Genomic DNA, 15,782 nt, shown 5'->3' on the forward strand with positions numbered 1-15,782 from the left:
AAAACTTGAACTATAAATATATAAACATTTTTAAAAAATATTTAATTAAAAAAAAACCTTTTTCTATTGAAGTTTTAAAGAATAAGAAACAGCAAATAGTTATAAAAAAAATATTTCTATTTCTCTTTTTAGCAGTAAGAAGTAAGAAAGGGTTATCAAACATAATTTTGTATTTCTTTACTAAAAAAGGAACGCGAAGCAAAAATATTACCAAATAGATTTTAAATTTTCATGAATTCAATATAATCTAACTTACCACACTGACAAATCGCACATAACTCAACGATAATTGACATATATCTCAAACCAACATGTTGTGAGTTTGATTCCTCACTCTCACATGTTGTACTCGGAAAAAAAAAAAACTGACTACACATAAGTACTCCTATAGTCAATTTGAAGCTTAATGGGTTAATGCACATATCCCGATCAAAAGTTCTGAGTTTGAATATCCACTTATTGTGTGTATGTATATATATAAAAAAGAAGTAAAATCCTATAACCACAATTATTTAGAAAATAATTGAGTTGTTTTTTTATAGTTGTGGGCCTCGCATTTGCAATATCCCACATAGGCACAAATAATAAATAGACAGCAACAAAAATACTTATTTCTTTTGATTTTTCAACGTGCCCTCAAAGTTTGACGCGCTTTCGCACAGCTGTCCTTCGTCACCATCGCTAAACACCCCATTTATTTTCGTCTAATTAATACACAGTCACGTGTTTATATAACCACTCATCCTTTTCTTATAAATCAAGTTACAAATTTTGTGCTAACATCATTTTAACCGGAAGTAAAATTTGTAATTATTTTAGACCTTTGTTGTCCGTAGTCAAAATCAGAATTTTGATACGTGTCATCTCCTATTTAGATTGGAAAGAGGTAGAAAATATTGGATCATCCGTATCCACTTACCTAATCCATGTCGAATTGAGATCATGCTTGAAAGATATACTCACCGACCTGAGGAATCCGACCTTAGACCCAACCACTGACCTGGGGGCCCGACAGTTGTAACCGCTGGTCGTATAACAGCCCAACGACTTTGTCTCCCTTGTTTGCATATAAAAGGGACACCCTACCCCATTATCAGGTACGTTATTTCCTCTAAGAACGACCTAAAAAGCTCGAGCTCGCAACTAACTTGAGCGTCGGAGTGTTTGTTCCTTGTGCAAGTTCACTTGTGACCACCTCGATAGTTCGTCCACGTGACCGACCTGTAAGTTCGACAGTAAACAACATCAACATTTATGTTCATTAATAGACTATTTAGTGAGTTGCCGTGGGATTATTAGCTAGAATTCTCTCATACAATTAATAATTAATTCAGCTACTAAGTCCCTTTTTAACGTAATTAAATTATTTGAATCGTCATAAAATAATGAAATGCTAACCCCAGATAAGATTCAACTAAATTAAATACTAATCCAAGATAAGACTCAACTAAACTAATTAATGACTTAGAAAAAACTAAATTAATTAATGTTGATGTTAGGGGAAAAAGAAAACATCCGATCCTCTCTGGAATAAATAAAGGGCATTCGTGCCCCATGCAAGGATTTCTCCCGATCCGATCCCTCTAAAAGATATATATATATATATTTTAATCTTAAATCTAAATTTCCAAAATTTTATTATTATATATATTATTGGAAAGGATTCTTTGCGACATAATAATAAAAAAGGCAACTGCATGATGGTGAATTGAATTGTATTCTTGTGAAGTACATGAAGAAATAAACATGTTTTTTTGTTTTAATAATTTACTTTACACTAGCAAATACTATTCAATATTGTTAAAAAATAAATAAAAACTAAACACCAAAAATTAAAAAAAAAAAAATTTGAATCACTCACCATCCTAGGTTTAAGATTTGATATTTTAGGTTTGTGGTAAAATTTAATCATTTAATATATTTTCAACACTAACCCTCACATGTCTAGACTGTATGTATATTTTTATATCATTTATACAACTTAACATGTGAACGATATTAATATAAAATAGAGGGCAAATAATATTACTTAAACTTTTTTCACTTTAATATTGTATATATCAGATTATCGTAATGTTAAGATATATAAAAATCTCAAGGAATATCCTTAAGATCTTGGGTTCAAGTCACATGGAACGTAACTCCACGAAACAATGATCCCTTATATATGTAATGGGTATGAAGACAGTATCTATACCCGGACATAAAGGTCAAAGAGCCGCCAACTGGGTTATAAAAAAAAAGATATATAAAAATTCTCTCATTTCTCAATCGATGAGATATATTTTTGAATAGAAGTAAATCGAAGACATTTTTGAAATACAAATGATTGTTTGGCTAAAAGGAAGAAGGTTAATGAATTTAAGATATTATATTGTTCATGAAAGCAATGTTCTAGATTTTGCACCGACCACAGAATCCTTACTGTCCCCTCCTTAAACACATCACTAATTAAACTGTTTAACCATAGCTGTAGCCCTAATCTCAATCTTTAATAGAGCATTATAGGGTTTGGGCAGAAGCTTATAATTTAATAATTTTCCACGCTGTCCTAATTTTCAATATGGGATCCTCTACGCATACAAGGTCATATTAATTTATAATATATAGTATCAAATTCAAATATATTCCATGTTTCCTGGAAATGAACTCACCCTCATATGCAAATATATATGTATAAACTCATTTTATTTTATTTTCTTATGATCGAATAATTAATCTGCTGATGAACCGGTTATACTTTATTCAATCATTCATGAGGATTTGTGTTTATGATATGAATTGATTTATCTTAGGTTTCACGATTAATATAATGAAAAAGTTGTGTAGTAGTTGATTAACGCATTAAACTATGTGGTAGTATTTAATGAATAAAAATCAAATATTCGATGGAGAGAAATAATTGTTTAATGTGTACAAGCTTTTTTTAGTATAATATATAAGGTGGGGAGATTCATTCAAACTCACACTTTCTGGTGCTTTCAAAATTATTACATTTTGATTCATGAACTTTTACAATCTCGATTTTAATTAACCACTTAAAAAAATTATTTTAGTTGTATTTGTATTTGTATTTTTCTTTAAACGAAGAAAGATGACTTAGCTTCAAATACTTATATTAATGTGCTAGTTAATCATAACATATCTGAATTGATTAAGATATTTAAGTTTTACATTATTCTTCTTTGATATGTTATGGTATGCTATATGGCGGTATCTCTTAAAACAAAAAAAGAAAGCTTCACATTCTAAAATGTTTATTTTTTTTTTATTTTTTAAGTTTAGAGACTAAAACAAATATTTTGAAAGTTTGGATAAAAAATGAAATAAATGCAAGAGTTCAATGACCAACACAAACATCGTTTTAGTGCTTACAATATCTTTACCTCCTCTAAGAGCTCGTATGTTCAAACAATTATGCAACTCCTTGTTAGTTTTGATTCCTGTATTTTCAAATTGTTCACTTTCGTTCTTATGTACCTCCTCTAACACAAATTTCAACGAACTTTGGTTCATTTTAATCCTTGTAATTTCAAAATATTTGTTTTGGTCCATGTACTCTTAAAAGGTGACCATTTTGATTTCTTAATTTTATTTTTAATCTCATTTCCCTATCAAAATTTCAACACGACACTACACGTAATATATTTATTGAAATGTGTAACCATGTCTTCGTTAAAAAAAAAAAAAGAGAAAATGTAGCCTGACTAAAGACTTCCATCATGCATAACGAATTTGTGTCAAAATTTTGAAAATAGGAACAAAAATGGTCATTTTTTAAAATTACAACGACCAAACCGAACATTTTGAGAATACACGAACTAAAATGAACCAAAATAGTTAGTACAAAGATACATGAACCAAAATGAACCATAGCGGATAAAGTATAGAACCAAAAACGGTGTTTTAACCTTTATAGAACTAAAATGAAACACCATTTCCTCTCAAAGCTGGCAGAAGAGGATGAAATGAAGAACAACCACAATCATAAAGAGAGATTAAGTACATTTAAAGGGTGTTTAGTGATATAAACACAAACACAGAGCCACATTGTTGATCAATCTACAAAGGACAAACGAAAAAAAGAAAGAAAAGACACGAAAATTCAGAGAGGCAAAGAAAAGATGGTGCATAATAGGAGAGTTAATTTTGTTTTTGGCCTTTGGCCATATGATATGATATGAAAGAGAGCCAAAAAAAAAAAAAAAAGAAAAGAGTAAGAATTTGAAAGTGGAAAACAATTAGAAAGGAGAGAAGTGTCAGAGGTAGGAGAGAGAGTTAACCAAAATGAAAGTTTGTCGTGAAATATACTCTCTCCTTTTTTATTCACGTGAAATGGTTTTATTTTATATGTTCAGAGCATCGTAATAAAAAAACGACACAAAACACTCACACATATAATTATTATAAGATCACACTCTTGTTCTGCCTTCGACCAACATCCTTCAACAAGTAAAACCCAACAGTAAAATTATGCCCATAATGTTGGAATTGGAACAAACCAACCAAAAGAATTTCAACCACACCACTCAAAAAAAAAAAAAAAGCTAATTTCATTTTTCACCACCCCCACATACATATTTTTCCTATTTTTACCTTTCTTCCTTCTACGTACTTGCTGAAATTATATCAGTTTGTAATGATGAGAGGAAAGAAAGAAAAAAAAAACATTATTGTTCCTTTTTTTTTAAGGTACTTTAATTTACTTCTTCCCTCCACTCTCTTCGTACTTCGACTCCAAAAGTGACACCTTTCATGGTTTTTCAAAAGCAAAACATAAAAGTTTGTCTTCAATTCTTATATTTTTTTCAATGAGATCTTGATCATCTCTCTCTCTCTCTCTCTCTCTCTCTCTCTCTCTCTCTCTCTCTCTCTCTCTCTCTCTCTCTCTCTCTCTCTCTCTCTGTTTATATATTCAATTTTCGATTCCTTTATTTTTGGAGAAGATTAATCAATTGGTTTTCCATTGATTAATTTTTACTAAACATTACAAGCAAAGATCAGGGGTAAGACCCCGCCCCCCCCCCCCCCCCCCCCCCCCCCCCCCCCAAAAAAAAAGAAGAAGAAGAAAGAAATGCCGAGAATGGAACAAGTTGGAGAAATTAAGGATTTTTTTTTTCTTTCCTTCTTCTAATCTTGTTCACTGCTTTCGCTCCAGCTCTTTATAGCTTGAACGACTGCTTCTTTCACAGCTTGAGCGTCAATGGCTTCCTCTCCTTGTTCGTCAATCTGCAGAAAAAATTCCCCAAACCACATTTTTACATTGAGTCTCATTCACGAAAATCTTAATTATAAGTTCAAAATGCTACAATATGATATATAAAACCAACATGGAAGTATATGATTAGATGGAAAATTCTCTCACTTTAGGCAATAAACTTGTGACAAAAAAAATGAATGATTGATATGACTTTTAAAAGTGCTACATCTTTGATGGAGATTTGAATGCATAAAATCTTTTAATCGGAGATATAAATGACCTAACTAATTCAGCTCTACTCAAGTCTAAACCTCGGTAAAAAAGAAAGACAAAGAAAAGAAAACCCAATTATGCATGAAAGAATATAATATATAAAGATTGTGAGAGAGAATATATACATGATGACGAGGATAATATATATATATATATATAGAAAAAAGGGTGATTGGAAAATCTTACTTCTCCAATAGCTTGTAATTGGAAACTATCAGTACAGGAAACCCTAGCTTCAAGAACATTAAGCCCCAGCTCTTCAAACACTTCTAATATGGAGACAAGGAGGCCTTGGCAGCTCTTTTCTGAAAATACATTTATAGAAAATCCCTTCACTAGGGTTTCCACTGTAACCTGCTATAAAACACACACATACAAACACAAATTAATTAATTAAATCACCAAACTTTTTTATCAATTACCACACCCTAATCATCAGAATTAGAGAAAAAAAAGAAAAAAAGAGGTTGATTGATTTAGAATACCATGGGAAGTGGATTTGGGTGGATTGAATTTTGAACGTCTTGATTCAATCTTTCTACTTTCTGTTTTAGCTCCTCGATATATTTTGATGCATCCACTATTATCGAGGCCTTGTTTAGCTGCCACACACACAAAACCAAAATCTTTTGTGTTAGAAAATCATTGGCTCTCAAAATTAAATCAACCATTTTCCTAATTTTTTTCTTTTCAAAAAATTACCAAACTAATTATTTTCTTCTACATACATTGGTCATACTAGCTTATAATCAAACTTTTTTTTTTTGAATTATCTCAAAATCCAAAATGGCAAAAGTAAATCTCGATTGAATGGAGAGAAGAAAGAAGAAGAAAATAAGGAACAAGATTTTAAAGGGAATTTACAGCATGAGAGTTGGTAATTGAACGAAGTAATTGGAGCTTCTCATGCAGAACTGCCTTCTTGTGCTCTCTAGAAACCATGGATATGGATGATTCAACCTTCTTTTTTCAATCCTTTTTTTTTTCACAGCCTCCTTATTCCTCTTTTATGAGCCTTCTTCTTCTTCTTCTTCTATCTTTTTTCTCTCTTTGTTCCACTTTAGTATCTCTGCAAAAAAAGAAAAAACTTTGAGGGTGTTTTTATAAGGCCATGATGAGCCCTCAAATCTATATGATCTTCTGTTTGCTAGCTTCCCACATGACTGCTCTCCTTTACAACCAAATATATATAAAATACCATGCCAACTACTCTACTTACTAAATTGCCCTTCTATCATTTTTCTTTTCCTACTTAACATTCTTTTCTTTTTTTTTTCAGTTGTTTTTTTCCTCAATGAATCATTCCCCATTAACAATAACAAGTGTATGCTCACTTTACAGTTTGTACAATTCAAATAAAACCACATCTCAATCTTCCACACACAAACCAACAAATTAACCCTAATGCGTATGTAGTAATGTATATAGTAACTTAAAGTAGTAGTACTACTTGTGACAATTGTGGACAAGAAATTTTGTATAACTTTTGAATTTTAAAAATTTTAAAGACAAATTATAGAGGAAACTTTTACTATTTTATTTTGGGTTTCTTATTTTCTTAAAATTAAATTTAAAAAATGAAATAGTTGATCAAATCAAGCTTCATTTTCTAGGACTTGTCACAACTTTAATTTGAATTTTTTGCTCAATCCTTCACAGTTAACACTTCAAGAGACTATCGTAGATCCCTATAACTAAGGTTTGTTATTTGGGTTGAGCAACACAATGACCGGTGTAGAACTTCAATCCAGTGATACAACAAAGTCCAAGACCCTTGTCACAACGTCATCCTCTATGAGACTTATAGGAGATTGAGACTTCTCAACATAAAGAAAAAAAAGGTAATTCTTGTTTTATTTACTAAACTATGTTCGGATTCACGAATATAAATAGATCGGGGTTATAATTGGGAGGGTTTAGGATGATTGAGAGAGTAACATGGATGGATGTTGAAGGGTAGGGGCAGAATGGAGAAAGAGAAAAAAAAAATGGAGGTGAGAAAATTGTGGGGGCAGAAATAAAAAAGGGCTCGTGATGGTTGCGTTGCGGATGGGAGTGAAAATGGCCATCGAAAGAAGTGAAGGCCAAGCAAGCAACCAAAAGGATGTTTAGTTGTGATTTTTGAATGCCTCCAAACACTCCTCACGGGGGACTTTTTTTTTTCTCTTCTTATTAATTTTCATTTTAATTTCATATATATATTTTTTAAATTCTCTCTCTCTCTCTCTCTCCACACGTGCCCTTCTGCATTCCTTCACACACATAGTTCCTCTTCCAACTTCTTATGCAATGAGAAATTGGAACAACTGTGATCACAACATTCAATCTTCTTGGAAATTGGAACCAAAATATCCAGCTACCAAATCATTCATAATTCATAACATTATTAATTAAAAACAACATTATTATTAAAGTTATTTGCATGCATGGGTGAATGATCGATATAGCCATTAGCGTATAAGCAAATGTGTATATATATATATATATATGAGTTAAAAATATCACGAGAAGTGAATAAAAACATTATAATATAAATGAATACCAAGGTGGAAAAAAAAATTAAAAAATTAAAAGGGGTTAATATTGGTTGGGAAAATTGTCTGGATTGTTGAGAGACAAATAAGGTACCCACTCTCTCTATTCACATGTGTGCCCTTTAATCATTACAACAAAACAATACACACCACACACCAACCCTGCTACTACACTTGTCCCTTCCCCTCTCTTTAATCTTTAATCCTCTCAATTTTAATCGCATTTATGCCTCCCTAATTAATTTTAATCAACCAAGAATAATAATTAATCATAAAAAATAAATAAATAAAACATTTTTTTTTATCTGCTGCTATGTAATTACTGTGATTGACGATTCAGAATTTGGACATGTTCCGGTAGAGTAGTGTGGATTTTGTCCAATGAGCGTGACTGGATGCTTATCGATATATATTTTTATATTTTTATATATTTGTATCAATATCATGATATTATGGAAAAAGAGCAACCCTACAAAACTCACACAGATAAGCTCTTTGTCTTCACCCTATCTTAATTAACACAACTGCCTATTATATATCATTATTACTCTTTCATTTCTTCCTACCCCTAGCTAACCCGAAAAATAATTAAGGTAATCGCTAGACCCATGATTCGGACGAAGATTTTGAATTTGAATACGGTACCTTGGTGGCCCCAGCGGCATTCTCCAACATTCTGGTTGTGCTGATTTCGTGACCAACACGAGTCTTTTCAAGATGTTTTGATGTCACTCACATGCTTGAGAAGACGCTCGATGATCGACTTTAGTTTTGCTCCAAGTTAAGCACGCTGCTCGTGGGTTGGTATTCCCGTTTTGATTTGATTTTTCACATGGTTGCTTTTATGTACAGTGGTAGGAAACCAACCCCCCCCCCCATAATTCCCTGTACAATTCTCCCTCTCAATAATGCACACCCAAGTCCAAAATGTATACTTCCAAACCAATCAAATTGCTTCATTTTATATACCCAATTACACTATACTTTGTCTCTCGCAGCTTCGTTTCTTTGGATCTATATATCTATAGCATCCATGTTATGTGTATTTTCATTCATTTTTTGTGGAGTGGTGCTGAGAGATTCCATTCCTAACACCAAATTTCAAACCAATTTGTATTTTATCGATTGTGTCATCATTTGGTGGGTTGTTCAAATTATTTACTGATCCATCACAAGTATGTGCTTCTTAAGCTTTTAGATTGAATAGTCGATACAGAGTATTCATAATTTGAAAACATCAAGCTTTCTAGCTAATTTCTACTTTTTAAAACAAACCTGTTTAATTTATTTTGATTTCACATGAAACCCATAATGATACCATAAACATAAAACTTAAAAAAGCTTTCAAAGCAAACGTCAACATAACAAAACACTTTTCACAACTTTACAACCCAACTTTCGATGTTGAAGTCAGATTCTAATCAACTTTCATAATCATATAAAATACGTACTTCCAGAGTGCACATATTATATATATATTTATATCCCATAAACTTTATTAACTAATTAATTAATTTTCCAACCTAATAAAGCATGCATCTGCGTGCTTAATTAAGTAGCATTAAATTATTTTAGATTTAGATTTAAATCACCAAAAAGGGAAAAGCCTTTCCAGCCCACATTCTCTGCTCGTTAGTTGCAATAAAGTTGGAGAGAGCCTCGTGGGATGGAAACCATAGTACCTATGATTTGAAATGGATTGTTTTCGAATTTTTAGATTTAATTTTTATAATTAATCATAGTAAAATTGTATCGGGTGACACATAGTTTTGTGATATTTATAATTATAATACAAGAAATAAAATTTTGTAAATATGACAATTTGGTAGGATGAACGTGCGTGTGATAGACACTGTCACCCGTGTCGGGTTTGAGATATGTTTACGAGATCAATTTCCCGAAAACCCCAGGTGTAATTTAGCTGCAAAAGGATAAGATTGGCTATCCCTAGCATTGTTTTGATTAAATAGCACAAAACAATTAGGATGATATAATTGCATTACTAAATCTGCATAAAAAATCCCAACACAAATTCAATTTTCTGCCTCTTAATCGGTTTCATCATATACATTTTCACAGTAGAGAACCCCAATCATGCTAAAAGTATAGCTACTTAGTTTGGAAATAATTCTCGTGACCTATTCTTTACCCTAAGTTAAAGAAACAAGTTCAAGTTTGAACTCTATAGGGGATGAAAAATTCCATTAATTATTGCACTCAATTAGATTAATAAGATGTAATTTTTTTTAGTATAACAATCGTGTGATGAAGATTTGAACTTTCTGCCTCGAAGAAAGGAGTTTTTGTACTCGTTTCCACCGAATAATTTCCTCGATGGTGATGATATATAACTTAACCATATCCGGTTCTATATTTCTAATTTCTATGTGTGTTAAAAATAAAAATATCTATTGTTATCCGTTTTTGTGGAGCAAAGTTATAGGATTCTTGTGACTTGCTACAAAAGGTCACGTGAGTTGCACTTCGGGAAAGTACATTCACATGCAAATGTACAATGGAAACAAAACTTAATAAAAGTATAAAGTTATTGATAAGTGCCTCTCTTGTTCACTTGGGGCCGAGGAGAGAGTTTTTGGTAGGTAAAGAATCTATACAAGGATAATATAATATAAACAACAATGACAATAACAAGTTTTGCTAGTGTATATATGAGAAAAAAGATCATATAAATGAATCAGCACAAGACCAAAGTTTTAATTTGAATATAATTAGGAGCAGGACCTTATTCTAAAGCAGAGGAAAATGTGGGAATATAATGTAAAATTGAGGCAGAAAAAAGGGGTAAAAGGAAAAAAGAAAAAGTGGGTTTGAAGCAGAAGGAGGAGATTTGAAAAGGGTCACTCTCAAAGAGGTCGTCAGTCTTAGAATTGTAGCAGCTACTCTGCTTACGTCAGCTTGGTTATGCTCAGACAGTAATATATAAACTACGCAAACAAACTTATATGACAGCTATATAAAGTTTTGTCTTGTATATTGAAATCCAGCATCTTCTTTCTTTTTCTTCTTCCTCTCAATATAATGCTATTTAAAAAGTTTGATTTAAATATGCAGAAGAAAAGAAAGAGGGCAAAAATTGTGGAGAGAAATGAAGAATTATAATTTAGGGGTGGCCCAAAGAGCAAATGAATCTGTATAAGTAGCAACAAAATATGCATAGCATTAAGTTAGAGGGAGCGTACCATATTGTGTTGTGTGTTGTTGTTGTTACCCCACTGATGGTGACAGAAAGATTTCAACATTTTAGGTCACGGGGGCGGTTTGTAGGCTTTGAGATGGATAGATTTTCAGTACAATATTTCCATTTTTCTTAATTCCCATTTCCCACTAATATAATATATGAATATGTGCAGTGGACGTGGAGTGGAAGTCGCTTGTCCTATCTTCTTTCACATGTTAAGGAACCAGCATATAAATCCAGCAAAAGGACCACATATAATGGCACAACAAGCCTAGCTTACACTGCGAGGGGCCATACCCACCAATACCTTTCATAAAACAGCCTTTCAACTGTTCTGCATCGTTATTGGTTTTTGGATAGTCTCTGAAAGGCACACATTTTTCCCTCTCCACCATGCAATTCTCTTCTTCAACCCCATAAACTAGGAGGAGACTCCTTCTTCTTCTTCTTCTTCCTCTTCCCCTCCCCTCACGCTCCATAACACGGGTCTCGGGACCACGCTCCTTGCATTAGGCTCATCACCCGTCTCGCTAACCTTCGAGAATGCTTCGTTTCCCCTGCCAAAAAGCCAGTTCTGATAAAATTAAGAGAGGTTTATGTAAATCAATTGGGATGCTTCTAAAGATAAGGACTATCCCACAAAATGCATTATCTAAGAATAGACACTATTTCAGCACAGTACTGTTCTTTTACCATCTCATCAAGTGGTTTCATTTCAAATTTTTAATGCATAGTTTTGGTTTTGGATGACATGGACCAGTATTATTACATCCACAACAGGTAATGAGGTTATTGGTGGGGAAGAAGAAGCATGTTAATTAGTTATGAGAGCTCATATCAAAATGTTTTACTTCAGTTATCGCTGCACTGCTACTGCAAGCAATAATTCATGAACGGCCAAATTCCTCCTATGGTAAAAGGGAAAATATAATAAAAAATGAGCAATCTCATTTCAGCTAATTCACGGGGGAAATAGTAAACAGTTGTTAGCATGCTAAATAGAATTCAGGAAACCACTAGGCCACGTTTCTGAGGGAAAGAAATGAAGGATAAAAGACAAAGTTAGAAAGTTGAAACAAAAACAAATAAGAGAGTGAGAGAGAGGAAAAAAAGAGAGATGTCCTCATTTCTACTGCTGATGATTTTGAGAAATTTCTCCCCAAACTTATTCATGTAATGATAAATTTTACTACTTAGAGCATGACAAGATCAGTAGACCCCAGTAAAGTCATAAGCAGAAAGGCTCTATGATTCCATATTAGCACACCATAACAATGCATTACTATAGAAGAGGTCAGACTTCTGATAAGTGATAACCTTCACCAACAAAACAATCATCTAGTCAAAAAGTAAAAGATCTTCTATAGAACCGAGCATCAATCAATGGCACTTTTTATCATTCCCCTAACTTAGGTCATTATTCTTCCTTATCTTATGTAGTACATCACCATATACATTTCAGAACCTGCAGGAGATGAATGCAGAGAATCATATCTGTAAGTCCCACATCCCTTAGCCTCCAAATTTAGTTCTTAAGCATCCATTTGCCTTCACTGTTTAATTTCATATGTTTGGCTGATGCTTATTCTTTTTTTATTTTCCTGTAGGGATTTTGGTTGAAGTGATGGAAGCTTCAATCTGTATCTGTATAGCTTACTCGAGGTCAACATCTTACAGTTCATAACTCAAATCTAGTACATCGATCAAAGAATTGGTCTTCAACCTCAACTCTTCTAGCTTTGCATAAATTTTATCTTTTTCTGGGTGTTGAAGATCTCCTGCATAAAACTTATGCAGTCTACCATTCACAGAGATCCAACTACATCCCGGTTCCTTTTTTACGCCGCGATCTTTCATGACGTGTCGCAAACTAAGTCCATCTTCGTAACTCCCTGATTCTATATAGGTGTTGGATAAGAGAACATAAGTAGCAGAGTTTTCTGCTTTGAAAGAAAGTATCTTCTGAGCAGCAAGCTCCCCCAATTCAACATTACCATGGACCCTGCATGCGCCCAACAAGGTCTGCCAAACCATTTCATTGGGCTCTATGGGCATCTTTCTTATGAACTCAATTGCATCATTTAAACGTCCCACGCGACTTAGGAGATCAACGATACAGGAATAATGCTCCATCTCCGGCTCCAAACCATAGGTTTCCTTCATTAGTTTGAAGTATTGTAGGCCTTCCTCCACCAGACCTCCATGGCTACATGCAAACAGGACACACAAAAAAGTGACAGCATTTGGCTTCACGCCCAATTGCTCCATCTTTCTAAACAGTCGAAGGGCGTCATCCACAATACCATGTTGAGCATGACCTGAGATTATAGCAGTCCATGAAACTGTATCGGCATTAGAGATTCTATCGAAAACCTTTTTTGCCTCAGCCAGACTGCCACATTTGGCATACATATCAATCAAAGCACTTTCTATGAATTTGTCCATATCCAAGCCAACCTTGAAGAGGAAACCGTGAACCTGCTGACCGTACTCGAGTAAGCAAAGGCTGGCACATGAAAGAAGCACGCTAGAAAAGGTGAATTGATTGGGTACAAAACCTTCTTCTCTCATATTTGAGAAGATCTCTATTGCTTTATCCCATTCAGAATATTGAGAGTAGGCAGTCACTAAGGTGGTCCAAGATACTAAATCTCTTTCTTCCATCCTGTATAACACCTTCCTTACATCATCAAGGGATCCACATTTAGCATAGGCATTTGCCACTGCATTGGATATACTTATATGATTCACTTCAAATCCTGATTTTATAGCCCTGGCATGAACCTTCTTTCCCGTCGACAAACACTTCAAAGCAGCTATGGCATTAAATACACTACAGTAAGTGTAGTGGTCCAAGTGAATGTCATTTTGATTCATTTTGGCAAAGAATTCCAAGGCTTTTCCATTACACTCACTCTGTAAATATCCCGAAATCATTGCATTCCATGGTGCATTAACCCCACAGTTCGTGAAATGAGAGTCAAAGATAGATCTTGCCTCTTGCAAAGATCCACATTTAGAATGCATATCAATGAGAGCAGTTCCCACGAGAGTATTAGAGTCTACACCCAACTTAGAAGCATAATGACTAACTTCTTTTGCCTTGCTCACATCCCGTAACATCCCGATAGCTTTTGCAACACCGATAAATGTATGTGCATCAGGCATTGCTCCTTCTCCCTTCATTCTGAGAAAATGATCAAATGCCTCTGAGTAAAGACTGTTTGATGCAAACCCTGATATCATAGCATTCCATGAGACCACATTAACTTCAGTCATGGTGTTAAACACCTTGTACGAATCCTCGATCTTTTGTAACTTCGAATACATATCGAGAAGAGCAGTAGATACAAAAGTATGAGATGCAAAACCTCTACTAACAATCTGGGCATGGACCATTCTGCCCAATTCAATGGACTCCAGACCAATACATATCTTCACAATACCAGAATAAGCAAACTGATCCGGGAAAATTCCCTGATTCTGCATTTCACAGAAGAACTCAAACCCATCGAGGAACAAACCATTCTCAGCTAATCCAACAATTATGACAGTCCAAGAAAATATGTTTCTCTGGGACATTTGATCAAACAGGCGACATGCGGCACCGATATCAGAGCATTTCGAGTAAGCGTGAGCAACATGATTAAGCAAGACCAGAGAGTCTCGGTTTGAAAATTGTGATTTTAACAGAAACCCATGAATAGTCTTTGCTTGTTTCAGAAACCTTATGTCCACACAATAACGCAGGAGATCAACAAGTGGCTGAATTTGAAGCTGGGGATTAGAAATTTTGATACCGGCGGCCGTAATAGGATTTTGGGTGGCAGAATGTGGTGGTGTTAAAGCCAAATTCCTAATCTGTTAAAATTTTTAGCCATTACGCCAATAAATTCCAATTCTGGATGAAGAAGAAGAAATTGCTTGAGGGAATGAGGAACTAGCCTGGTAATTGGAGGTTCGGGAAGGAAAGACAATGGATTGAGCAGGTTGGGCGACGGCGAATTTGATGGAGAAACTCATAATAGTTTCTTCTCGAGCTTTAGCAAGCCACTTCTGCGAGTAGAGTCCTGTTACTGCCTCTGCTTCCGCCTTGGAATTGAATTACTGGTTCTTTCTGGTTCCAAGTTCATCACTTGGATATCCCAATCCGTTTCCCACTAACAATTTAAAGTTTAAAACCTCTGTCTTTAGAAAAAAAAAAAGGGAAAAAGAATTAATAATTTAAAACAAAGCATAGTATATTTTGACCTTACAAAACATTGTATAATTATATATATTTTAGAGGAGAAAGAAAAAGAACAGAATCATTCCATTAACAATTTTTAAGACTGAATAATAATTTTCAATTTATAGATTAAAAAAAATTCAATTTATATGAATTTAAGTTTATGATTTTCAACTGTAAGAAAATTCAAGCACGTACAACGACGCCGTTTCATTACCATTTCGGTCACTCCCCTGCCCATGAGCCGACACGTCGTATAGAAGCGATTGGAAAAGGATCGGTGCAGACCGACTAATCGTAAACCAAGCTGCCCGCTGGTTTCGGCATTTTAACTAGCGGATTTCGGAC

General features: G+C 34.0%; 2 protein-coding genes across 4 annotated transcripts; both read right to left on the reverse strand.

The window, feature by feature from the left end:
- Positions 1 to 5,046: 5,046 nt before the first annotated feature.
- LOC111006410 (transcription regulator) lies at positions 5,047 to 6,647 on the reverse strand. Of its 2 annotated transcripts, none has more exons than XM_022278346.2 (4): positions 6,338 to 6,647; positions 5,959 to 6,075; positions 5,660 to 5,827; positions 5,047 to 5,229 (listed from the first exon to the last, which is right to left on the reverse strand). In XM_022278346.2, the coding sequence occupies exons 1-4, from the start codon at positions 6,413 to 6,415 to the stop codon at positions 5,131 to 5,133; spliced, it is 462 nt and encodes a 153-aa protein (XP_022134038.2). In that variant the 5' UTR covers positions 6,416 to 6,647; the 3' UTR covers positions 5,047 to 5,130. The 2 variants fall into 2 exon arrangements, with proteins under 2 accessions (XP_022134038.2, XP_087979399.1); XM_088123273.1 differs by having other exon boundaries at positions 5,660 to 5,830; positions 6,338 to 6,646.
- A 4,444-nt stretch (positions 6,648 to 11,091) lies between these two features.
- LOC111006636 (pentatricopeptide repeat-containing protein At2g33680) lies at positions 11,092 to 15,782 on the reverse strand. 2 transcript variants are annotated; one of them, XR_015790266.1, is made up of 3 exons: positions 15,152 to 15,598; positions 12,672 to 15,067; positions 11,092 to 11,763 (listed from the first exon to the last, which is right to left on the reverse strand). XR_015790266.1 is itself a non-coding variant. In XM_022278664.2 (3 exons), exons 2-3 carry the CDS (start codon positions 15,227 to 15,229, stop codon positions 12,878 to 12,880), a joined length of 2,268 nt encoding a protein of 755 aa, XP_022134356.1. In that variant the 5' UTR covers positions 15,230 to 15,394; positions 15,652 to 15,782; the 3' UTR covers positions 11,092 to 12,877. The 2 variants fall into 2 exon arrangements, 1 of the variants encoding a protein (XP_022134356.1); XM_022278664.2 differs by adding an exon at positions 15,652 to 15,782 and having other exon boundaries at positions 11,092 to 15,067; positions 15,152 to 15,394.

The sequence above is a fragment of the Momordica charantia genome (assembly GCF_013281855.1).
Source record: "Momordica charantia cultivar OHB3-1 chromosome 4 unlocalized genomic scaffold, Mcharantia_2.0 BLBB01000004.1, whole genome shotgun sequence".
Lineage (NCBI taxonomy): Eukaryota > Viridiplantae > Streptophyta > Magnoliopsida > Cucurbitales > Cucurbitaceae > Momordica > Momordica charantia.

Coding starts and splice junctions, on each gene's coding strand:
- LOC111006636 (XM_022278664.2), bottom strand. CDS start 15,229: ATGAGTTTCTCCATCAAATTCGCCGTCGCCCAACCTGCTCAATCCATT. Junction 15,068..15,151: donor CCCGAACCTCCAATTACCAG/GCTAGTTCCTCA, acceptor AAATTTTAACAG/ATTAGGAATTTGGCTTTAAC.
- LOC111006410 (XM_088123273.1), bottom strand. CDS start 6,415: ATGGTTTCTAGAGAGCACAAGAAGGCAGTTCTGCATGAGAAGCTCCAA. Junction 6,076..6,337: donor CAATTACCAACTCTCATGCT/GTAAATTCCCTT, acceptor TGTGTGTGGCAG/CTAAACAAGGCCTCGATAAT. Junction 5,230..5,659: donor AATTACAAGCTATTGGAGAA/GTAAGATTTTCC, acceptor TTTTTTCTGCAG/ATTGACGAACAAGGAGAGGA.